At 36.1% G+C, this 26,957-nt stretch overlaps 1 protein-coding gene across 1 annotated transcript; it reads left to right on the plus strand.

Moving 5' to 3' along the window:
* The first annotated feature begins 4,230 nt into the window (after positions 1–4,230).
* LOC150079877 (Fanconi anemia group E protein-like) lies at positions 4,231–26,957 on the plus strand. Its single transcript, XM_090383268.1, has 5 exons — positions 4,231–4,248; positions 7,725–7,835; positions 10,069–10,212; positions 20,467–20,590; positions 26,875–26,957. The coding sequence occupies exons 1-5, from the start codon at positions 4,231–4,233 to the stop codon at positions 26,955–26,957; spliced, it is 480 nt and encodes a 159-aa protein (XP_090239394.1).

Raw genomic sequence — 26,957 nt, forward strand, 5'->3', positions numbered from 1 at the left:
GCCTTATACACGTCAATCAGATCACTTTTCAGGTGCCTAGTCTCTAGATGCTGCAATTTGCAGAACTTAAGCCTTTCTTGGTAACAGCAATCCTTTGTTCCATTTACCAATCTTGACATCCTTTCTAAAATGAGGCCTCCATACCTGTATGCAGTACTCAAGGTGTGGCCTGACCATTGCCCTATACAAGGAGATAATCACCTCCTTATCCCTGCTAGAAAAATTCCTGTCATGATGTCTGTCAAAATTCCTGTCTATCAAAGATCCCATGAGCTGCTTTGGCAGCCTGTCTGCACTGCTCAGAAAAATTCATACCTGACTTCACAATTACCCTCCCTTCCCCAAGTGTTTCATTCTCCACTATCCTGAGTGTAGTACTGCACAGTAGGTACGTTACTCTTTACTGCTACCCATATGCGATACTTTGCATTTGTCAATGTTAAACTTCAGTTGCTACCTCTCAGCTCATCTGTCCTTTATTAGACTGTCAAACATGTCTTCCAGAATCGCCTGGTTATTTTACTTTTATTACTAATATTTTTAGTATTATTTACATCATTGGCATATTTTATAAGCACTTCTTTTGTATATTATGCTTTTTGTAATTTTCTAGATATGTTATGGCCTGGAATGGTATGCACACATTTTGTGAGGAAGGTCAAGAATTGCTTGAAAAGCTGAAGAATCTGTTGAAGGAGCAGGATGATCATGACAATCTGTGGAAAGAACAGTTGGAAAAGTATAGAAAAAAGTATGGTCTTGCTCCCAACAACACCAAAAAAGTGGAAAATGTATCATTTGTTTCACTTGTCCCGAAACAGAAAAACATAATCAGCTCAGTTGAACCAGTGACTTCAGACAATCTCGATGAGCATTCTGACTGCAGAAGAGAGGAACTCAAGAGCAGTGAGGTCCTTTCACAACATATAAATTCAACAGAACAGGAACCAGATCAGAAAAAAAGGAAGGTAGAAGCTTCTATGGAATACCAAACAAATGAAAATGAACATAAAAATCTGCCTGTTACTGAGTTGGAGGCGAGTAAATAAAATAGATTTTTATAATGAAATAATTATCTATTATGAAAACATTTACAGTATTTCTCAGCAGTGTAACATAGTTAAGTTTTAGTAATAATGTTTAGCCTACTTTTCAAAAGTGGAAAGCAGGCTTATTGAGATCAGTGCATATGTGTATGCAAGTCTGCCTATGTCCCCCATCTATAATTGTATTTACACTTTGATGTAGACTGAATTTGTGATTGATATAATTAATGGGTACCCTGACGAGATGTTTTAATTTTGGTCCAAATTATGAACCGTCCAAAGTAATATATAGTTTACAGCTCGAAAAAATCAAGTACTGTATAACAAAATAAAAAATTACAATTGTAAAATTATCATATAATTAAAATAGTCTGAAGCTTTTTGTTAAATCTTATTTTGTGACCAGCTTTATAGATTTGTATAATTAAACCAGAGAATTTTATGAGAGTATTTCATTATATAAGGTAACGAGCACTCCTATGTGAAGGACTTTATTTTTATGCAGATGCATGTATGACACTTAGGAAGGCTTTAATACACATCACTTTTCTCGATAGGTGCCACACATGTTTAAGCATTTTTCATGTTATAGCCACTAAGTCATCTATTCTGGCATGTATGAAATGTCTCTGTCCAGCATCTTTAGCCACAAAACTATTGCATGCTGGATGTCTCTGTTGGTTGCAAATTACTTGCCAGCCAGCTGTTCCTTCAGGAGTCCAAAGAGGCGGAAACTATTTGGTGTTGCGATTGGGACTGTAGCAGGTAGTCCAGAACCCCCTCCCCTCATGCTAATGCCACAATCCTGTCATTAGCAAAGCCATTTCAGCACCTGTACATTTGACCTTGTTTTGAATAGTCAAGTGGCATCTTGCAATAGATGTGCAATATAAGTTTTCTTCATTTGCATTTTTTTTTTTTTTTTTTTTTTGTCAGATTTATGTACTTACCAACTTCTACAGCTTTCGCAGAAGATTTATAGAAATCATGTTTATTTTTTGTGGTTTTTGAGAAATTTACATTTCTTCCTGATTTCAGTTTAAGTTTGTGTTTATTTGAAAAACACAAACTTTGTGTTAAGTTTGTGTTTTTCAAATAAGGGCCTACCCACCAAACTTTCCAATATAGGTTCAAAGCTACTATTAGTGGCTGTGGCTCTGCTACTAAGGTCGTGTGTTCGGTTTATGCCATGGCATCTCCTTATTTTCTGTTTCATTTGTCTTCTTTCATGTTTGTCCAGTTTTTTTTTAATATTTTTGGTTAATTCTGTTAATTGCACTTCAAAAATATTGAAACTTCTGTGAGCTTTTTCTCCAAATGAATGTGGTGAGTCATCATCAGCCATTTTCAATCCACTGCAGGATGTAGGCCTCTCCAGCAACTTTCCAGTTTCCTCTGTTTTGAGGCACCCACGTAGCCAGGTGGGAAGGAGCAGCAGCAGCAGCAGCGCGTAGCATATGCTTCTTGATTAGACCGGGGTTTGAGCCCGTCATCACCAAATACAGAGGATGCGGAAAGGTCAGGGAATGACCACCGCATGTTCCCGGAGCAATATGGCCTTAGTTGTTAATGCTCCTAAAAACCAAATAACAACAACCCTCTGTTTTGTGCAATGGCCATCCATTTACTGCCCACGAACCCTTGAATTTCATTTGTCCATCTCTGTTGTTGTCTTCCAGGTTTTCTTTTAGCTCCTCTTCAATACCACTCTGTTAATTTTAGTCCATCTGTCATATCTTCGAGCTATGTATCCTGCCCAAGTCCATTTCACTTCTTTAGTTTTGACAAGAATGTCCTTTACTTGAGTTTGCTGCCTAATCCATGTGTTTCTCTTCTATCCAACAGTCTGATTCCTAATATAATTTGTTCCATTATTCACTGTGTGGTTTTCAGTGTCTCTTCTATTCTTTTGGTGAGTGGCCAAGTTTCACTTCACTAGATCACTGTGGGGAGTATACATTGGTTCATTATTTTACATTTCAGACAAATTGGGATATTGCTCCTCAGTATGTGACTATATTTCCTGAATGCTATCCATCCGAAATTTATTCTTCTCTTGACTTCCAGCCATTTATCCGTTATTACAGCTAATTACTTGTCCAAGATAAGTATATGAATCCACCTTTTCAATTTCTGCTGCTTGAATAATTATATACAAATACAGCAATACCCGCATAGCACCGATAATTGGTACCAAAACTGTTCCGTGTTATGTGAAACCATGCTGATTGAGATATGATTATAATGGGTTTTAATTGAATGCATACTAGAGAAACAGTCTATAAACAAATTATAATAAATCTATAAACAATTTGTGCTCGATAGACAATTAAAAGGATTTGAAATAAAAAATATTGCAAAAATTTTATTAATGAAAAGGTAATATCATGAGAGAGGAGGAAAAAACTTTGTTTATTTAGGTATTTCAATAATGAAGTCTGGTGAAGTCGTCTCTCCTTTTTCTCAGCGTACAAGTCTTTATAGTATTGAATCCCATCTTGTAAAATTTGCCATATCTTCATGCTATGTTCAACGTTCAGATCTCCATTCATATTCCCCCTCACAGGCCATGTCAACCCCCCCCCCCCAAAAAAAACTTTCTCCAATTCTTCGGTTCAAAATTCTTTTGGTGCCACTTCAATGTTATCCACTTCAGAATTGTTTTTCTCTTATTCATTTGCAGTTTGTTCTTCAACTTCAGGGAGAGCTGCATCATCTAAGTCATTTTGTGAGTCAGTGCAGTCACATACATTGGCAGTGTCCAAAGTTTCAAATCCCAAGTCTTTTCCTTCACAATATCTTTGGCAGTTGTCTAAACTTGCAATTCAAAACCACTGAAATTATTTGCCAAATGGGGCAAAACATGCTGCCAAACAGAATGCATGTTGTTGGCAGTAATTTCTAACTAAGATTCTGATATATTTTCGATCGCATTTAATGGGGTAAAAAATAAATGAAATGCAGTTTGAAAAGCTATCACATCATCTCCTCAGGATGGAATTAAGAATACTGAACACTTGCACTTTGCCGCTGGCTGCCTGAGGGGAGCTATTGGCGCATGTGAGACAATACAGTTGGCACCACAGCATATGTAGAGTACGAGTCTATGCTGTGGAATGAGTTTTGATATGTACAGTAAATTTTTGACTTAAACCTAATTCAAAACCGTGTTATAGTGAAACCCATGCTGTTTGAAGCTGTGGTAAGTGAGTATTGCTGTACAATTATTTGTATTAGAGGAGTTAGGGTTTAAGTTTATGGCCACAGATTTGTAATTACAGCTAATAAGCCAAAAGGTTTAGAATATTTGTATCTGATTTTAACATTTGTATTTTGGCAACCAGTAAGTAATAAAACATAAGTATGCTTTAATATTGATTAGTAGTTGCAGTTGTCTAGGAGTTACTTTGCAGTTGAGGACTTAATATAAGTTAGTTGCTAGGCAGTTTTTTTTTAATGTTTACTGAGCACATTACCATGCACTTTTAGAGGTCTTATTATTTTGCATTATGCAGCTTGTGCCAGTTTATTTGATTAGGGCTTATTTTTAGCTCCAGGCCTTTCCATATTGGTTTTTTGTGGCTTTTGGAACTCTCATTTGCATTGTACATGTTATTTTCAGCCCTAGACTGGCAATTTTTTTTCCTTCTTTCATATCCAGTTAATTTTGATGCGCCTGCTTAATGAAAACTAAAGTATTCAGATTTTAGGTTTCATTAAGCAGATGCTATTTGAAAGTACGTACATTAGCATTAGCAGAGGTATATGATGCAAGAAAGTAAGCTTATACAGCATCAGCCAAAAAAAAAAAAAACTCTTGCCATTTCACCCATCCATTCGCTCCAAAAGTTTGAAGTCTTCCACTTCTTCCTAGAATTTATTTAAGCTATCAACTTCCACAATGACAGATGGAAGTTTGTTCCGACAATAAACTACCTGCTAGCTAAAGGCAAGTTTCCTCACATCTGTTCTACAACTGTCTTTCCTCAATTTGAGTTTATGCCCCCTCAGGTTTGTAATCTAAGCAAGAGGAAGAATCTCATCAGCATTGACCCTGCTCAAAATGTTCAAGGCCTTATACACCTCAGTCAGATCACTTCGCAGGTACCTAGTCTCCAGACGCTACAATTTGTAGAACTTAAGCCTTTCTTCGTAAGAGTACCCCTTTTTTCCCCTCACCAGTCTTGTTGCCCTTCTCTGTACTCGTTCCAACAGTTCTACCTCCTTCCTAAAATGAGGCCTCCATACCTGTATACAATACTCAAGGTGTGACCTGATTTATATAATGGATAATCACCTCTCTTTGTCGCTGCTAGCAAAATTCCTGTATATCATTGACATGACCCCAAACTCTGGCAGCCTGTCTGCACTGATCAGAAAACTTCATATATGACTGCACAATTACCACCAGGTCTTTTTCATTCTCCACTACCCTGAGTGTGATACCACACAGTTGGTACATTTCTCTGGGGGTTACTGCTACTCATATGCAGTACTTTTCATTTGTCAATGTTAAACTTCAGTTGCCACTTCTCAGCCCATCTGCCCAACTTTTCCAGATCCTGTTGCTGTACTGTCATTAACAACCCTGCTAACCTTTGTACCACTGCAAACTTTGACATTAAGCCTGATATTGTTGGCTCATTGTTGTTGTTTGACATTAAGCCTGATACTGGCTCATTGTTGTTTTGTATATTAATCAGTGATATTGATAAAGGTATATCAGGTTTAATGTCCAAGTTTGCACATGATACAAAGGTTGGCAGGGTTGTTAACAACAGTAAAGACAGTATGCTACTCCAACTGGATCTAGATAAGTTGGGCAAATGGGCTGAGAAGTGGCAACTGAAGTTTAACATTGACAAATGCAAAGTACTGCATATGGGTAGCAATAACAGAAGAGAAATGTACCATTGTGTGGCACTACACTCAGGGAAGTGGAAAGTGAAAAGACCTGGGGGTAATTGTGCAGTTGAATATGAAGTTCACTGAGCAGTGCAGACAGACTGCCAGGGCAGATCATGGTGTCTTGTCAATGATATAGGAATTTTGCTAGCAGGGACAGGGAGGTGATTATCCTGTTATACAAGGCAGTGGTCAGGCCACACCTAGAGTATTGTGTACAGGTCTGGAGGCCTCATTTTAGGAAGGATGTAGAGTTGCTAGAACGAGTACAAAGGGCAACAAGATTAGTGAGGGGAATAAAGGGGTGCTCTTACCAAGAAAGGCTTAAGTTCTGCAAATTGCAGCACTTGGAGAGTAGGCACCTGCAAGGTGATCTGATTGAGGTGTATAAGGCCTTGAATGGCTTGAGAAGCTGAATGCTGATGGGATTTTTGCTCAGATTAAGAACCTGAGGGGGCATAGATTCGAATTGAGAAAAGTCAGTTGTAGAATAGATGTGTGGAAATTTGCCTTTAGCCAGCAGGTAGTTGATTGGTGGAACAGACTTCCATCTTTTGTTGTGGAAGTTGATAGCCTAAATAAATTTAAGGCTGAACTGGACAGGCATTTTGAACGAATGGAGGGGTGAAATGAGAAGGTTTTTTTGTTTTTTTTTTCAGCTGATGCTGCATAAGCTTGCTTTCTTGCATTGTATGCCTCTAATAATTCTAATGCTAAATATACCTTTATCAATATCATTGATAAATATACAAAACAACAAGGGGCCCAACACTGAAGTACATACAAGTATTGTTGTATACATCAATTGTGCTTTGGCAGCCGGAGCAAAATTGGCTCAGCAAGTATAAGGTATTACTTTGAGGCTGCTTTCAAAAATCCATAATGTCAACACTAGTATAAATTCAAAAATGACCATTTTCTATTTTTTTGTTTCAAATGCTCTGATATGTAAAATTACATATGTTTAATTTGACAAAGCAGTGTATGAGTACAAGTGTAGTTGAGTAATGCAAATTACTCTTGCCACTAAAACTGAACTGTGTTTCCTCAAAAAATGGCAGAAATTGTTTTTTACTTTTCTAGCATTTTGACTGAGTGAGTTAGCCTCAAGTGAGAGTTGTATTTTTTCCCCCAGAAATCCAGGTTTTCCATCTTAAAAACAGTTAAACCAACAATTAATTGCATACAGTTTGTTGACATAAGCTGCATGTGTGAAGTCAAAATAAGCATAGTTATGGAGTCTAGTTACAGGGGTTCGTTCCCTAATACTCTCCCTCCCACATCCCAGCTCCAACCTCCAACACAGAAATGACTAGTGAAGTAGAATTGGTGAATGCCAACTAAATAACACAAATACTATATAGCAGTGATTCCTAACCTGTTGTGTGCCACTGGTGATTCATTCACTTTTGTGAGGTGATATCTAAGGATAAAATAAGTAGCATTTTGTTGTATGACAACAACAAAAAATATATATTGTTTTTGTCTTTGAATAAATTTAATTTTTCTTTCTGTGTGTCACTATTACATGTATTAAATAAGTTTGAAGCATCTGCATTCAAAAAAAATTTGTAAATGAAATTGGAGATAAATTTGGGTTTGCATGCCTGCTTCACTCTCGTGATGTGATGTAGATTAATATTTATTTCAATGTACATTTACTAAGTTCTGTAACACTAGCCATAAAATGACAAGATATATTAAAATAATGCTTTGAATTACATTCTCTTGTTAATAGTGAGATTTATTTATCCTTGCTGTCTCTTCCAATAGGACAACATTTACAAATTAAAAGAAAAATTGCACAGTAATTATGATGGAATGCAAGGTGTTGAGCACTATATGAATGAACTTGCCATTTTATCAACTGTTCCTTTCAGTAAGGTATGTCAGTTGTTTTCATCACGTTTGTTACTAATAACTATATGTAGTTTCACCAGTTAAATGCAAATTCGAGCTTCATTTGTGTGCAACTCTTTTTCAATGTTATTATTATCCATATGGTGCAAGGAAGCCTGAGGCGTATGCTGCACCAGCCAAAAAAAAAAAAATTCCTGAGTTACCCTGAGAGAGAGAGAGAGTCAGAAGTACAAAGGAATCACCAAGAAAGAGAAGAATGATGATATCTGGGTGTGCCAAGTCCACACTCACCAGATGTGAGCTCCTGGGGTGATGTTAAATACAGCTTTTAAAATATTTTTGGTCTGGTTTCTTTAGTAACAAATGAAAATATACTTGTATTCATTTTAAATAAAAATGAATACACGTCTTAATGACATTTCATTATAACAACAGTTGAAAATTACCACCGATATTCAATTTGCAACATCCCTCACCTTGTTATAATGACATCTTAAAAATAATTCCCAGAAATATTAAAGAACTCACTAGATATCAGTGCTCCAAACTGAGTAATAATAAATCATTATTGTGTTGTTTACCACCAAACTGAAATATAATTTTGTAAGTGGAAGATGTTTTATTTTTTATTTGTTTTACTTGTTCTTTATTTACTTGATTCATTTATTGATTTAATTTTAGTAGTCCCTTTTAAGATGAAAACAAAATGGTCTCGAAAGAAAGAAACTGCATGGAAAGAAATTAAAACATCAAATATGACTGGAACTTGGAGAAAGTATGGCTTGATTGTATCCAAAATTACTGTATCTTGGCTTGACTTAGGAGAGGCACAGAATATACAAAGAAACAGTGGAGACTAGTTTTGGATAAAATTGAGGCGGCTGATATGATCAGTTTACTGGAATCACATGGAAGATTTGAATACCAACGAATGGAATACAAGGTTGAAGAAATATTAAGGCTATTCTGTGAAAATTATTAGCAAATGAAGACACATCAGAAGGTTTTATGAAGCGGCATCCAACTTGTGGGCCATGGGTGGTCCACTCCTTTATATTGGGTAGCCCATGTAAGCAACCTTCAAGTGTTATGCATCCCAAAGTTGTTTAAAACTAGCTTGGCACAAAATATAATTTCATGTTGACCATTTTTAATAATAATCAATTTTTCTGTGTTGCTGTCTCATGTTTTATGTATCTTCCTGAGAATTTAGCAATATTATAACCATACAATAGGAATGGTATTAGTATTATGTAATAATTGGTGGAATTTCATATTGAAGTATTAAATGTTTAAAAAAGACTAAGTACAAATGTAGATAACAAAAATTAAATTCTGTTTTTGAAAAATGCATAATTAATGGTAAGGAACTGGTCTTGCAGTCCAAACCTGCTCTCATCGACAACCCATGTGGCGGCCCATGACCTTCAACGCTGTTTGTTTTGACCCTTAGCCAGAAAACGTTTGATGCCCCTATTTTATCCATTTAGAAGCTGCAGTAGCCATTTTTGCTGAGGAAAATGAAAACACAGAAAGGAGCAGCAGTGTTAACAGGAACATAAAAAACATATGGATACATATATACAAAGAGAAGAAGAAGATGCAAATGTCAGCAGATTCATGTATTAAGTGACATTAGCCACCTAAAGCATAAGAAGCCTTATTGTCTCTGACAGACTAAATTCTGTTTCAGTCTAAGTTGACAATATTAAGAAAAGTACAGGGCCTCTTCACAAAACAAATGACAATGCATTAATACACCCTGATTCCATCTCTAGTGTATCACAGGCTCTTTTTTTTTTTTTACTGCCAGTGTAATAATATAAATATAAAAATATGTATCAATATATATTTGAAAATATAAATATTAATGTTATCACATTTTAAGTGACCTTAGCTACCTTACAACATAAGGAGCTTCATGGCTGAATGCAATTTTTGAAAAAAACTTTTGTTAATTTTATTAGAAATAGAATTGATGCTCTTCTTGGACATATTTTTCTCAACGTTTCGAATATACATTATTTTGCCTAACACTAAACTTCAATGGTTTACAAGATTTATTTCTGAGAAACAGATATATTTAAAGTTCATTCTTTAGTTCTTAGTTGCACTTTTTGTTTCTTCCATGGTATTTGAGTTGAGCATCTCTCTAGATGAAAAAAAAAATTACTATTAATTTTTTTTTCATCTGTTTTACTTTTTTTTTATTATGTGCTATATTTTTTTAATTATCCATAAAAAATTCTGTTTTTAGGTAACTACTGTGTGTGAAGCACTGCAGTTGACTCAGCTTAGTGAGGCATCATTGGCAACATTATATAAGGCTCTTGTTCAGCTGCATCCACCTCTTAACTTCAATACTAGTATGGAATTTGCAAGGCATGGCTTATACCCACAGGTACCTCACTATACTTTTAATAAATATTTTATGTAATTAGAGTAGTTTCACATACATTAGTTTGCTTCCTTTTTTTTTTATTTTTTTTTTTGCTTTAATATTTTATCTAATGCCTTCAATAGTTTCTGACATTTATTTTTGAGAAACAGATATTTCAGATGATTGCTACATTGATCATGAACCTGACATGTTATTCATGATTAAATGTTGCATTCTGTTCCAAGGCCAAGGAGAAACATACTAATATTGTGAGTTTGCGTATCTCTCTCTTCCCCCCCCCTCACTGGGTAAGGAAAAAAGTGTCCACTATACTGAGGTGGCCAATTTCAATAATCTGGTAAAATGAAGTTAACTGTAACAACATTATATATGGCTTTAATTATTATTCAGTTGTTTATTGATCATATTTGTGTTTCAGCTAATTAACTTTAATACGTAACAAATTTAGTAAACACAATTAATTTTATTAAAAATGATATAAATTTTCAATTTCAACAGCCAAAACCAGGGATGCGTTGGAAGATGTTGGGGGGGGGGGGGCCTCAAATGAGCCACTTGTTAAATTTTGGGGAATTTTATCAAATAAAAGTCTATTAAATGAGTTTTTAGGAGCATGCTCCTTAACAAATTGGCAGCACACCCATGATTTTGACCAGGAGTGTGCTGCCAATGCCTTTTTAAATTTCTGCATATGGCCTTTCCACAAACAGCAAGAAATTCTTTCTTAAAAAAATTAACATAGTGAATGTAATGCAAAGGAAAATTCTGACTATTATTCCAGAGGAGAAAACTTGAATACATGAAAAAACTTTGTTCGATAAAACCTTTTTTATGTAGCTACTTAAACGACCACTGTTTCTCACTGTTGAGTGAAAATAGAGTGCATTGTAAAATCTTAACAGTTGTCATAATTTTGATTTAAACAAATTCAAGTAAACACCTCTTTGAATCTTCCACCACACTAGATGGAAGTCTGTTCCAACAATTAACTACCCACTGGCTGAATGCAATTTGCAGAACCAAAGTCTTTCTTGATTAGAGTACTCCTCTGTTCCCCTCACTAATATCACTGCTCTTCTCTGCACCCATTCTAACAAATCCACACCCCTCCTAAAATGAAGCTGTCATACCTATGTATGTAGTACTCAAGATGTAGCTTAACTATTGCTTTATACAATGGGATAATCACCTCCTTATCCTTGCTGGCAAAGTTCCTGTATATCATTGACAAAACCCCATAAACTGTCCTAACATCCTATCTGCACTTCTCATATTACTTCATGTCTGACTGCACAATTACCCCTAGGTCTCTTCCATTCTCCACTACCCTGAGTATATAACATAGTTGGTATGTTATTCTGGGATTACTACATAACCATATACCATACCTTACATTTGTGCATGTTAAATTTCAGTTGCTACATCTCAGCCTATCTGCTTAATTTTTATAGTTCTTGTATGCAGCAGCATACTGTGATTGCTGTCATTGACCACCCTTCCAACCTTTGTATCATTTCCACACTTAGACATAAGCCTAATATGCATTTATCAATGTTATTAATAAATATTGAAAAGAATAATGGGCCCAGCACTGAGCCCTGTGCCACTCCACTAATATGATTAGTCAAAGAAAAGCAGCGCCCATTGATAATAACTGTCTTCTCCCACTCAGCCACCCTTTATCCATAGCAGTAACTTGCCCCTAATGTCATGCTGCTCATCGTGGCATTTATTTTTAATGTGTAGCACTCGCTCTCTAAAATAACAAAGAGAAGCAAGTTAAGTAGTTTATCAGATAAAAGTTAACCAACCTCAGGTTCTAGTGACTATCAGTAGAATGCAAGAAGTTTGAACATGAATTTTCTGTATGTTTTGAAAATATTCGATTATTTCCTCAAATTATTACATAATATATTAATGATATATGTATTTGTGTTGGTAGTTCTGAATGACCTCACTGTCCTGCTTTCTGTGTCATTGACTTTGGTATATCATCATGCTGTACTGTGGTTCTTCGCTGCAGTATACAGTGTAGGTAATTTCATTCTTTAATTTTTTTTTCCTGATATTTCATTAGGATAATGTCTTCCTTTGCCATATTCATTAAGATATTGCAAATTGAAAACGCACCAAGCCTGTGCAAATTTCTTATTGTCCTTCCAGCCATTATCAATCATTAATATCCATTTTATTATATCACTACCACACAGTGTATCTTTGGATATTTATTGTCAGAAGTGGGGACCACTGTTGTTTCTGATTTTCACAATCAACATTGATGAAGGGATAGAAGGTATGATGTTTTTGTAGAGATTTTGTAGGTTATTACTTAGTATCGGTAAGGATATCCAATCCACGTGCTTTACAAATTTTGCAGAGCCGGCGAACCGGAAGTTTTTTTAGCTATAGTTAGTCGCTTTATTGACCAATTGTTATATTAAATTATTTTCTGTAAGTAGCTTATAGACCTAGGAGAGATCCTTATAGACCTAGGAGAGATCCTTGATTTATTCTGAATTGAGACAGCGAGATTTTGGAAGTTAATTAATATTTAAATGTCCGTAGATTTAGCGTTCGTAACTTGCCGCCATTGTTATACGATACAACATTATATCCCGAACTAGATAGCGTTAGCTTAGCATAGTATAGTATATAATATTATCAATTAATCAGTAATTTATTAATCTTGTTGAACTTCATTGTCAATTAAATTGTACTTTAATTAAATACATATAACGACTTAGATTTTACGAACGTAACAATTAATTAATACATAACTTGATAAGGAACTTATATGAAGAAACTCGAAGATAATACTTGACACTTAAAAAATATATATATATAGATACAGTGTTACAACTGCGTTGGGATACAAGTTTAGGGTTATAATTTTGTACTGAAATTGAATAATGACTCAGACTCAGACCAGAGCAGCAAAGCAAAAGGTGCAAGCTAAATGGAGTGCTGTGGCTCAGGGGAGAACTGAGGGGGGAAGTTGCCCTCTGAATCACAGCCTTTTAAAATGCACTGCTTGCTTGATGTTTGTGGAGCAATCAGGTATGGGACATATTGCCAAGGGAGATGTCTTTGCGTGCACACGATGTATGGAGTGTGAGGAAATGAGGCGATAACTCAGCGTTGTTATGGGCCTATATGATAGCTTGAAAAACAGGGTGGATGCCCTCGAAGGATCTAAATTGAGGGGCCCATCAAGCTCTCAGCTGCCACATCAACGCCAGAGTTTGCATTTGATCATCACGCAACACAGTGGCAACCCCCAAAGCAGAATGCACTGGTCACACAGGAACTAGTAGTTGTTAGTGACTCTATTTTCAGGGAAACGGGGAACATGCTATGTAAAAAGGATAGATGGAACAGGACCAGGGTATGTCTGCCAGGGGCAAAGGTTGATGACATTGTAGAGCAGATATCATTTTTTAAGGGCATAAAGGGTGATATTGTTGTACCCATTGGCACTAATGATATTAAGAGTAGAAGACCGGCAGAATTACTTAACAAGTACAGATCACTGTTGAAAAAAAGCTGTGAATTAGGATTGAATTTGAAAGTGTCTGCAATTCTGCCCAGACACGATAGGAGGGAGTATATGACGAGAGCTTTGTCAATCAATTCAGCCCTGGAAAGATTGTGCAAAGCTCAAGGGGTAGAATATTTTTCAGCCTGGTCTGTACTTGTTAACAGGAGAGACTGCTTCTACAGGGATGGGATACATTTAAATAAAAAGGGTGCAAGAATATTTGCTGATGCCATCGAGGCAGTGTTAGGTGGGTCGGAAAACTGCTAGCTTGGGGGGATACAACGACTAATAGATTAACAGTAGTCACTGGCAGAGGTGAAAGTGATTCTTGCACTGCTTCTATTGGAATGAGTAGCAGCCTGGAAAACAAGATTCAGGGTATTTCAGAGACTGCTGGGAGTCATTGCGGTACAAGTAAACACATGGGTTGTGTTAGGGTAGCTAAGAATAGAAATAGGTGCATGTATACTTGCGTGTACACCAATGCTAGGAGTTTAGTAAATAAATTTGATGAATTTGAGGTATTGCTCAAAACATCAAAGGCAGATATTGTTGGGATATCAGAGACGTGGTGTCACACAGATATAAGGAATGCAGAACTGGAATTTGGGGAGTACAATGTCTACAGAAAGGATAGACAGGATAGGAAAGGAGGATGGGTTATGCTATTAGTTAAGAAATACATAAAATCCAAGGAAGTGAAGCTGGACAGTGCAGTGTCGAGTCAGTTTGGTGTGACATAAGTATTGGGAGATCAAAATTGAGAGTATGAGTGTGTTATAGGCCCAACGACTCTGATGAGTATAATAAGGAACTGTACAGGGAAATAGTGGGCCAGTAAATCAGAGAGTCTTATAATGGGGGATTTTAATTTCCCAGATATTGACTGGAATTTGTGGGTTGGTCATTCACACACTAGCAAGGCTTTTGTGGATTTATTGGATGATTGTTTTCTACATCAGCATGTTTGGGAGGCAACTAGAGGGAGTAATACTCTTGATTTGATTATCAGTAGTGATTCTTCATGCATTAAGAATCTGCAGATAAATGAACCACTAGGTGGCAGTGATCACATTGTGCTGAAGTGGGATTTACTCAGAGGTCACTACCATTAGGGGTAAAGGGAAGAGTTATTGCTTTCGTAAATGCGACTACAATGGACTGAGACAGTATTTAAATTCTATACAGTGGGATGAACTGATGATGTTACCAACAGGAAATTCAAAATGGGAAGCATTCAAAGAACTTATCTTGGAAGCTACTAGGCTTTACATACCAACTAAGAAATATTGTTCAAGGTTTAGGCCTAGATGGATATCAGATGAACTAATGAGACATATGGCAGAGAAGAAAAATGCATGGGATACATACAAATTAACACGTGACACAGAAGCCTATGATAGATACAAGTTGATCTGTAACCAAGTCACAAAGGAGATTAGGCAGGCAAAGACAGATTATGAGAAATCCTTGGCAAAGGATGCAAAGAAAAACAAAGAGTTCTTTAATTATGTAAACTCTAGAAGGAAAAGGATGAATCAGATTGGTCCACTGGATATTGATGGTTCAACTGTTGATGATCCTGCTCAGGTGGCTAACAAACTAAATGAGTATTTTGCATCTACATTCACCCATGAGGGGTTATTCAGGGAGGGGAATACCAGAAGTGAGTGAGCTGGATGATTTTGTAATAACTGAGAGGAAAGTGGAGGAGAAATTGTTGAAGATAAACATAAAACAGGCACCCGGGGTGAATGGGATCTATCCAGTTATATTAAAGGAGGCAGCAAAGGAAGTAAGCACACCCTTAGCCATAATTATCAGGGCTTCTTTGGACTCGGGAGGTACTCATGGACTGGAGATGTGCAGATGTGACCCCAATTCACAAAGGAGGATCAAAGGGCAACACAAGTAATTACAGACCTGTTAGTTTAACTTCTGTTCCAGGAAAAGTAATGGAGGCACTGGTTAAAGAAGCACTGCAGAATCATCTAGACAAGACTTCAGTTATAGCTTGGACACAGCATGGTTTTGTTAAGGGAAAATCTTGCCTGACTAATTTGATTGGATACTGTGATGTGGTCAGAAAGGAACTGGATGCAGGGAATAACTTTGATATCATATATTTGGATCTTAGAAAGGTTTTTGATACTGTTGCACATGGAAAACTGCTGCACAAATTGGAGCAGTGTGGCATTGGAGGAAAATTGCTGCTACGGATAAAGGGATGATTGAGTGGGAGAAGACAGAGTGGTAATCAATGGACAATGCTCATTGTGGACTAATGTTATTAGTGGAGTCCCTCAGGGTTCAGTATTGGGTCCATTGTTGTTTCTGTATTTATAAATGATATTGATGATGGTATATCAAGCTTAATGTCCAAGTTTGCAGATGAAACGAAGGTTGGCAGGGTTGTTAAGGACACTAATGACAGTACGCTGCTGCAACAGGATCTAGAAAAGTTGAGCAGATGGGCTGAGGGGTGGCAAATGAAGTTTAACATTGACAAATGTAAAGTACTACACAGGGGAAACAGCAACCCCAGAGTATCGTATCAACTCTGTGGAATTACACTGACAGTGGTAGAGAACGAAAAGGACCTGGGGATAATTGTGCAGGCAGATATGAAGTTTTCTGAGCAGTGCAGATGGGCTGCAAGAGTAGCTCATAGTGTCTTGTCAATGATATACAGGAATTTTTCTAGCAGGGATAAGGACGTGATTATCCCCTTATATAAGGCAATGGTCAGTCTATACCTTGAGTACTGTATACAGGTCTGGAAGCCTTATTTTAAGAAGGATGTAGAGCTGTTGGAATGAGTGCAGAGAAGGACAACAAGATTAGTGAATGGAACAAAGGGTTGCTCTTACTAAGAAAGGATTAAAGTTTGCAAATTACAGTGTCTGGAGACTAGGCACCTGCGAGGTGATCTGATTGAGGTGTATAAAGCCTTGAATGGTCTGAGCATGCTCAGTGCTGATGGAATTCTTCCTGTTGCTCAGAATAATCATTTGAGAGGGCATAAATTCAAATTGAGGAAAGATAGATGTGGGGAAGTTTGCCTTTAGCCAGCGGGTGGTTGGTTGGTGGAACAGACTTCCATCCTTTGTTGTGGAAGTTGATAGCCTAAATAAATTTAAGGCTGAGCTGGACAGGTACTTGGAATGAATGGAGGGGTGAAATGGGAGTGTTTTTTTTTTTTTTGGCTGATGCTGCATAAACTTGCTTTCTTGCATCATATGCCTCTACTAATGCTTAATGTCAAAATTTGCAGATGATGTAAAGATTGGGGGTCAATGAACAGTGCCAAGTAGTGCTCCTACAGATAACTTGAACAGAATTCAAAGGTTCCCCCAAGGATCATTTCTTGGATCACTGTTTTTGATTTTCATAAACAACATTGATTGAGGAAATAATGTCAAAATTTGCAGGTGATGTAAAGATTGGGAGTCACTAATGATCAGTACCAAGGATGACTTGAACAGCTTTAGGAATAGTCAGAAAAGTGGCAGTTATGTTTATAGGGAAGTCATAATCCCACTCTATAAGACAAGACAATTGTAAGACTGTATATGAAATACTGTGTCCAAGTACAGAGACCTCATCTAAAAAAAGACATTTAGCTTCTTGAAAGTGTCTCAAGATGGTCAATTTGCATGGGATCAGCAATAGGGCAACCATATGAGGAAAGACTTTGATTTTGCAAGCTACAGATCTTGGCAACCTTAGAGGGGACCTGATTGAGGTTTATAAGGCTCTTAGCAAAATTTTCATTTTGCAAAAAAAAAAATGAATTTAAAAAATTTTTTTACTAATTGCTCTTAGTGGTAAGTAAAATGAATGGAGGTGGAATTTTCACTGTTATAAAGAATTCCAGAACTGCCATAAATTCAAATTATAGGGTAAGAGGTTTAAACTAGATTGTAGGAAAAAACTTCCTACAATCTAGTTTAAACTTTTACCCAGTGAGTTGTTGATTACTGGAACAAGTTGCCTCTGCAGGTAGCTGAGGCTGACAGTTTGAAGAAATTCAAAAGTCAACTGGATAGTTATCTCTGTGAGGAGGGGGGGTGCATAATTTATATTTTATTATCTGCTTTTTTAAAAATTTAGAAATATGGTCACAGGTTGGTTTGCATGTTTGTAGGACATTGCCTAAACCTCAGGATGAAAAACCTGAATTAATTCATTGGAAAATACACGCCTGAGCATGCTAATTACAGCCTTAAGTGAAAAATCTTTCTGAAATTATTCTATTCTGTGACTGGAATTAGACTATTTTATTGAATAATTCCAACAAGGCATTTTGAAACTTGCTACAAAGATGAATAGCCATGCCCATGCTCCAGTTCATTCTGTGCTGCCATTCTCTAATTATATCATATTTTGCTTTTGTTGATCCTCCAATTTCAGAAATTGACCTCTGTCACCAGAGACCACACAATAAATTAAACTTGATACCCAATCCCTCCTACAGTGCAGAGAACCCAGTACCACCATATTTGAAAGGTTTTTGATCCATACTCTGAAAGGAGACAACAGAGAGGAATTTGAACCTATGCACAACAATACAATTATGATATTTGCTAGAATTTGCCAGGAAATAGTATACTTTGGGTTTCAAAGTCTTATTTGTGGTGAATCTCATAGAATTATCTGCATCCCTTTAATGTGCAATAGGTGCAAGGATTGCATGTGATATAAAATGGTCTTTATTAAGAATACGTGTCATGAAGGCCTTTCATGACAAGTCTTCTGCCAGTGGCTGTTTTGTTACTGTATCTACAACCCTAACTTTCTGACTAGAATCCTGTATGTGTGAATGAAGCATACTTCACAAGGAATCTGCATATTTTTTCAAACCTGAGCTGAGGCAATACATGCAGTGAGATGTCAGTAGCAATTCTCTTGCAGTGTATGGATTTATTTCTTGTATGATTAGTCTCTACATGGTACCTGTCCATCTAACAGATGCCACCGTCCAGCACTTCCTCTGGACATGAACTTCTCAATGTACCCATTGGTCATACCTCATGTGATTTATGTATAGTGGGGTACAAACATGCTTCATTCACTTGTTGCATACATAGTTCAACCATATTTTCCATAATAGTAGGTTTGGGTGGGAGGCACATTCATAAGACTTGAATCATGGATGAACCAACCATGGACTTCTTGACAAGAATGTAGCACTGCTTTTGGGCACCATCATAATTGTAATGTGTAGACATCTTTTTACACATTAACAACGGTTATTACTTTGAGCACCTCTTGTAACAGTTTTTATATTGAAGTCAAAATGCCTTTGTTTTAATATTATAAAACTAGTAACAAATTAACATGTACCATGTTAATCTGTTACCATGTTTTTGACATTCCATCATGTGCTCCAACTGCATGAGCTGTGTACAGCTCATCCTGCTATAACATGCCATCTTATAATACACGTTTCAAGTTAGATTCATATTTATTTGTCACCTTGTCTGCCATTAAAGGCATGAAAATATATGTTGTGTGTAAAAATTTATATATAGTTCCTATATTTACATATTTTTTATTACCAGTACTGCAGACAGTGAGTTTAAAAAAAGACAACAGTGTTTCAAAAAAATGGAAAGCATTAAATATTGAAATAAAAATGGTAGTTTTAAAATTTTGGCAAAATTGGTTTCGAGCGTGGATCCAGACATTGAAAGAAGCTGCATATTCAGAAGAAAATTGAATGATTGAAGAATGGTTACAGATTTATTTTAGAATAGAAAAAAAAAGTAAGCTGGGCTACCCTTAAAATTCATTCTTTAGAAAACCCAGTCCACACAAGATCCCCCCCCCCCCCATCATCCACCTTTTGAAAACTCAGCCATCAGAAACAAAACAATATTGTTCCTATTTGTTTCATTTCAAAAAAAATTTATTTAAATAACCTTTATGTTTTAGACTGAAAACCTTTGAAACAGTGCTGTCTGGGTGGTGGTATCCACCGAGAATAAGTAACAGTAGTCTTCTCAATTGGTGAAGCGTTACTTATTTGAAGTAGTGCAATATCATGGCAACTCATTGTGAAGGTATTCACAATATGAGATATACTTAAATTATGCCACTTATGTACTACTTTAGTAGGTTGCTGAGTATTAAAATGATGCAAAAGCACTAATTTATATGCCTTTATGTTTTAATATTATTTATCAGTTGTAGTGTAATATTTATTGATAAAGTTTGAAAATGGGGTGGCTATTGACAATTTTTAGCTTATATGGAACCTGTCTCTAACTGCTATACAAAAATGTGCATGCTATCATACACATTTTTACTACATGCCTTTTTTGAAATATATATTGCATATTGGATGAGCTGTAGTTCGAATGGGTTCTTTAAATGCTGGTGTAAAAAATAAGGAATTTTCCCAAGGCAAAATCTAAATTAAAATTATTAGACATTTTTAACTTATAATTTAACTTCAGAAATTGTTCCCAAAGAAATATACTCAGTGAAGTAAATTCTATTTTTTTTTTTTTTTTTTGGCATCGCATGCTGCTGCTGCTACTACTATTCTAAAATTTTTATGTTGCCATGTTGAGTTTAAAATAACAAAAGTACAAACATTTTTTTTTTTTAGTTTTCATTATTATTACAAAGAAAAAGTATAGTTATTGGTTGGATTTTACTGAAATATACAAATTATACAAGTATTGTTGTAGACTGTTAGTCTTTCCTAGATTCAGAAGCTACAGTCAACTGTATCTCGGACATTGGCCGTGGCTATTCTCTCATTTTCAAAGAAGTACTCTAAGGCAGTAATTGAAGGCTTAATTGTTCCTTGTGTAGAAAACAAGATATTAGGTGAGTATTTTATTCTAGAACAGAGTTCATTTCTCCTGGATTAGATTAATTATATTATAGATTTGATGTCTAAAGCTTTTGATTGAGAGTCATTGGATTTGTAGTTTAGTTACTTATTAAATTAATACTGATGTCTAGTATGATATATAAAGTTTTACTTGAATAGATTTATGAAAATTAATACCGAGTCTGGTGTGATCTGTGAAGTTTTAGTGGAATAGATCACACTAGACTCAGTATTAATACATTGACATAATGTGTTGGCATTTCCAACTCTTCAGCTTTGACTCAGAAATACCACCAAAAGGTCCAAAGACATCTTTAGAAATGTTCATTACTCTAGCCAGAATTTCTTCATTACTCATAGCCTAAAATTCCTTACTTTATTTTTTCAGCTATGTGGATTGTTTCTACAAATTTATGTTGTAAAGTTCCAACATAAAAAGACAGGCAGCGTGCCTTGATAGCAGCAAAAAGTGCATCTATATGAGGAAAGCTTTTGAATATATGGGCTTTGGAGCTCAGTAACTAGGTTCTTTAAAAGGGGGATAGTAAAATGAATAAAGGTGAAATTAGGGGCCATAAATTCTAATTCCAGGAAAGAGGTTTAGACTGTGTTGTAGGAAGTTTTATTTTAACCAGCAAGTTGTGAATTACTGAAATAAATTACCTTCTTGGGTGGTTGAGGCTCACAGCTTGGGGAAATTCAAAGGTCAGCACCTGTATGAGGAGGGAAACACAGGTAGGATCTAAATTGTTCTTTTAGTGGCAAGGTGTGAAGGGCAAGTCGAAAATGGAGAATAGGGAGAAAATAAGAACTTTACACTGCATGCAGGCGAAATGCTTATTTTCTCACTTTCTACATGGGGAGGATATTTTATTGGCTAATACTGAAAATATATATTTATTCCTTGGTAAGTGTTATTATTTTTTATCTTTTATTAAATATATATTTTTCTGTCTCAGTAATATTGCTGTCTGTAATGAAATAAATTATCTTCTATAAAAGTTTTAAAGAAACCTTATCCTGATACATTTCAAAAGATAAATAACTACAAGCTGTGTACTTAGGACAATGGCCAACTGAAACCATTAACTATCTGATTAATTATCTTAGCCAGATTGCTGAGGCTTTATCCTAATTATTTTTTTTACTTAAGAGTTATATATAGATATATATTAGATAAAAATGTGTATATACAGGGTGATTCACTACCAGTGCGACAAACTTGCAGGAGGTGCAGGGGGCACAAAGACGAATCGGAATCACATAGCATTGCAGGGTCCGAAATGCTTTCGTCATGCGGTAGAGGACGTTGAACGGGAGATCGCGTGAACAGCGATCCCGCTGGAAGTCAGCATTAGCGAACCGGTTCCCAAGGCAGTAGGATGGACGAGTATTCAAACGTTGAACTGGCCGACATGCACCTCGCGCATGGAGCTGCAAACTGTAATGGGCGCGCCGCTCTGCGCTTGTACCAGGAATGTTTCCCGCACAGGCATGCTCCTCATCATACGATTTTCGCACGTGTGCACAGAAGGTTATGTGAGACTGGTTGTTTCACGAGAGGTACCATGAATCGAGAGCGAATGACGAGGACGCCAGACAATGAGGAGAATGTCCTACGTCTTGCAGAAGGCAATCAGAGTAAGAGTACTTGAGCGATAGGCCAACTATTGGGTATTTCCCAATCTACTGTATGGAGGATACTGTCAACAAAACCAAATGAGTTCATACCATCTGCAATGCGTCCAATCATTGGAGCCTGCGGATTATCCACTCCGGAAGACTTTTGCTACTTGGTTTCTTCAACAGAGTGTGGCAGACAGCGCATTTGCTGCGTCCGTGTTGGTCACGGATGAGGCAAGTTTCACAAGAGAGGGAACCTTCAATCAACATAACGCCCATTTGTGGGCTTTGGAGAACCCCCATGGTACGCGAACACGTGCCGTTTCTCTGTCAATGTTTGGGCCGGCATTGTTGGAGACCACCTCATTGGACCGTACCTTCTGCCCCCCCTCGTCTGGACGGTAGGGCATACTTGATCTTTCTACAACAAGTCCTGCCCGAACTTATTGAAGAAGCACATGTTCCTCAGTCATTGCGCCGCTCAATGTAGTACTAGCATGATGGAGCTCCCCCACATTGCACCAATGACGTCTGCCAACACCTAAACGTTACATTTGGTCAGCATTGGATAGGTCGTGGTGGTCCAGTTCATTGGCCTGCCAGATCGCCGGACCTATCATGCCTGGACTTCTGCTGGGGTCAAATGAAGACATTGGTGTACGAGACCCCCGTTGATTCAGTTGAAGATGTCGTCGCTCGCATCTCTGTAGCTGCCGGGGAGATTCGAGACACTCCAGGAATCTTCCAGAACATTAGGGATTCCATGCGGTGGCGCTGTTGAAGCCTGTGTGACTGCTTCTGGTCGAACTTTCAAACATCTTCTGTAGCATGGCTTTTTGCCAATGTAAAACTTGTCATTAAAATGATTTCTGTTACACTAACGAGTTGCAGTTTCTGTTCTTTTTCTTTGCTTCTTTGTTCACGCGACCTCCCGCATGACGAAGGCATTTTGGACCCTGCAATGCTATGTGATTCCGATTCGTCTTTGTGCCCCCTACACCTCCTGCAAGTTTGTCGCACTGGTAGTGAATCACCCTGTATATACAAGGATAAATTAAACATAAATGATAATACATGGAACAACTATGTAAATCTGTGTTTACTTAATAACTATATCTTCGATGGCAAACTTACGTATAAACAAACTATTGGTGTTCCCATGGGTTCCCAAATTTCAAGCTTAGTATCCAACCTTTTTTACATTATTATGAAGAACTATACACCATAAACAATCCTAATCATAACCTTTTAGCTTTCAGATATGTAGATGACATCCTAGTTTTAAATACCAACTTTGAACCTATAGCCAAAGCTATTTTCCCTATTGAACTCAAACTGAATAAAGAAAACTCCACTAATCACACAGCAAACTTCCTTGACCTCAATATTACTCTTAGCAATACCTCACCTCCATATAATATTGACATATATGATAAAAGAAATAAATTTAACTTTGATGTCATTTACCTTTAACTGGGCAGGAGCGGGAGTGCAGTAACACACGTTCTTTGAGTAGACCGGGGTTCAAGCCCCTGACTGCTGAATACGGTCGCTCTACCAACCCACACTGGACCAGCGTGGTAGATTATGGTCCATTTCCCTTAACATGAATTGTTGAGGAGGCTTCCATCCTGCAGTGGGTTGATAATGGCTGCACTTTACTTTTTACTTTTTTACCTTTAACTGGCATTCCAATATTTCCAGCAAAATACATAAAAATATAATTTGTACCCAAACCTATTAGCTAGCATATGTAGTAACCAGCTACTGTTCACCAAAGCTCTACAACTCCTTTACAATAAGCTAGTCAACAATAATATCCCTATCTACTTTGTAAAATACTGTTTCAATATAATTTCCCATTTTATCAGAAGTAAATTCATTTATAATTTACTATGAACTGGTCGGTTATAATTGTATTTGTAAAGTTGTAATATAATCTGGCGGAATTCCACTACTTGATAAGTAATAGCTATTTGTGATTTCCGATGCAATTTTTTTTCTTCAGAATGATTACTTTCTCTCTTTACTCACTAAGTTTCTACTGTTAAGTTTTCACTTTTCTTATATATTCATTTGATAAGTTTTAATAATCCTTCAAGAAATTACTTATAATTCACTACCCATGTTGAGTCTTTGTTGACATTTCCTATTTTGTTTTCAGGTACGGTTTATAATATATGTAGAATATGCTAAAATTCCTTTGGGTTTTGGATTTTTCAAGCATTTGATAACATACTATACCTTTTAAAAATCCACTTCTGGATTTTCTTTTGAAATTGTATAGTTGCCTTTAGATTTTAGTGACTTGTTTTTGCCACTAATCTTTGTATAAATTACTTTATACAGTCTCCTAACTACACCACTGTTATGGTCTAGAGACATCCAATTATTTGATTCCTTAGAATTGTTCTTCCTTCTTTGGATTCAACTGGTTTCATGTCCTTAGACTTATTTCCTGGTCTTTTATAATTGGATTCTTAACTACACCACCATTGGATCCAGTCAACAAGTTATTTATATCTTTGGAATTATGTCATATTCTTTAATCAATGAATTTAAACTAGTTGACTTTGGATCCAATGGTGGTGTAGTTTATAAAATTAGATTTATTTACTATTCTTGCAACATTGGACTTTTAACACACCCTTTCACCTTTGAATTTACACCTGAAACTATCTTTGGGTTCAACTGGTTTCATTTCCATGGATTTATTTCCTCTTCTTTCATACTATACGTTTGAAAATCCACCTATGGATTTTCTACTAAAATTGTATAGCTGCCTATACAATTAGTTTAGTGACTTGATTTTGCCACTAATCTTTGAAAAAATTTTTCTAGTCTCCTAACTCCACCACTATTAGGTCTAGAGACATCCAATTATTTGTTTCCTTGGAATTGTTTCATATATATGGACTTTTTCCTGTTCTTTCATCATTGAATTCTTAACTACACCACAACTGGATCTAAAGTCACCAAGTTATTTATATCCTTGGAATTATGTCATTCTTTAATCAATGGATTTAAACTAGTTCTTTATCTTTGGATTTATTTACTATTCTTTCAACATTGGATCCTTTCACCTTTGAATTTACATCTGAAACTACCTTTGGATTCTATTAGTTTCATATCCATGAACTTATTTCCTGTCCTTTCTTAATTGGATTCTTAACTACACCATCTTTGGATCTAACGTCACCAAGTTATTTATATCTTTGGAATTATGTCATATTCTTTCATCAATGGACTTAACTAGTTCTTCATCCTTGGATGTCTTTACTATTCTTTCAAAATTGGATTCTTACTATACCATTTTGGACTACAGATTAAAATTATTAATCTTTCTCTGTCTCAGAACATTTTGGGATTCTTCACATATTTCCTTCTTTATATGTTTATTTTTGTAATCTGTATGACTTTATTATGGTCAAGTCCTATTCCAACTGCATTTCTTTTTCCAACAATAGAGGTCACTACTTTCCCATTTTTTTATCATTTCTTCACAGCTCACTATTAAGTCTGTTACACTGCTATAAATTGCTTCATCATGTAGATATATTACTAATGTGATTAAGGTTTACATGCATTCATCTACTCTACTAAATATGTGTGCTTCGTTTTCCTGCCTTTTTCCTTCAGCTATGTATATTTTTCCCGCCAGCTTATTTCTGCTACGCATTACTTGAAAACTCCAGGTATCATTCACTTTCTTATTATACTTTCGATTTCTTTTTCGGTTCATTTCTCAGCATGTTTTGATTTACATATTTTTACGCCTGTCTTTTCCTTACAATACAAGCATTTGGTATTAGCTCTTTTATACTAACACTTACAAAGCCAGAGCCCTTACTATAAGGTTGAGCTTCGCAACCCCAGCTAGCTTAGTGTTATTTAATAACTTTTTCTTTGCTTTTTATATTTCTGCTTTCTATTTCTACCATCCTTCCCGTTCATAAAACTATTAGTGTATACAAGGGTGATACGAATGTTCCTACTATCCTACTTCTGTTGCTATTTTTCGTCTTTATTTATTTAAATACTCCTTTTTCCCTTCCCTATCCTCAATTTAATACCTCACCCTATACCATGTGCTTGTTCCAAATTATTGAATTATCATATTATTGAATTCCAGTCTCTGCAAAATTACGTTTAAATCCTATACAAACTACATATTTATATTAACCATATCTTATTCTAACTTGATCCTTATTTTTACCTTAATAAATGACACTGCATTGGGACTACCTTGTTCATACTGTATTAGAAAGTGCTAATTACATTTTTGTTGCTTTTTGGCCTTTCCCCTTTCTTCTACTATTACATCCATCATATGATATCAGAGTCTTATAGTGCCACCTGGGCAAATATGCCCATATGCACATTTTACTAAAATTTTAAAAACCTACATTGTCTTATGAATGGCAAAGTAATCACATTAAAATTTGATTAAAATTCCTACTCTGATATGATTATGACTTTACAAACTTAGGTTATTTGCTTATTACCACAGAAGAATAAATAAATATTCTCTGTGGCTCTAGTTACCATCCCTCCCTCGTGGAGGGTGACCTCTACTTTCTAAAGTTTGTCGTCTATTAAAAATCCTTTCAATATATTTATTAAACAAATTAAAATTTATTCTATTTTCAAATAGAATGCACAAATTATCTTCACTTAATTCAAAAGTCCCTTCAAAAACAAGTCTTAGGTCGGCATAGAGAGGACAATGTAACATGA

This window comes from Mastigoproctus giganteus, chromosome 10 (assembly GCF_048544385.1).
Source record: "Mastigoproctus giganteus isolate SK-2022 chromosome 10, ASM4854438v1, whole genome shotgun sequence".
NCBI classification, from domain to species: domain Eukaryota; kingdom Metazoa; phylum Arthropoda; class Arachnida; order Uropygi; family Thelyphonidae; genus Mastigoproctus; species Mastigoproctus giganteus.

Bases quoted from the DNA above. Each gene is read 5' to 3' on its own strand.
- LOC150079877 (XM_090383268.1), top strand. The intron at 7,836-10,068 runs GTATGTCAGTTG...TTCTGTTTTTAG, and splicing joins CAACTGTTCCTTTCAGTAAG to GTAACTACTGTGTGTGAAGC. The intron at 20,591-26,874 runs GTGAGTATTTTA...ATTTTCAAATAG, and splicing joins TGTAGAAAACAAGATATTAG to AATGCACAAATTATCTTCAC.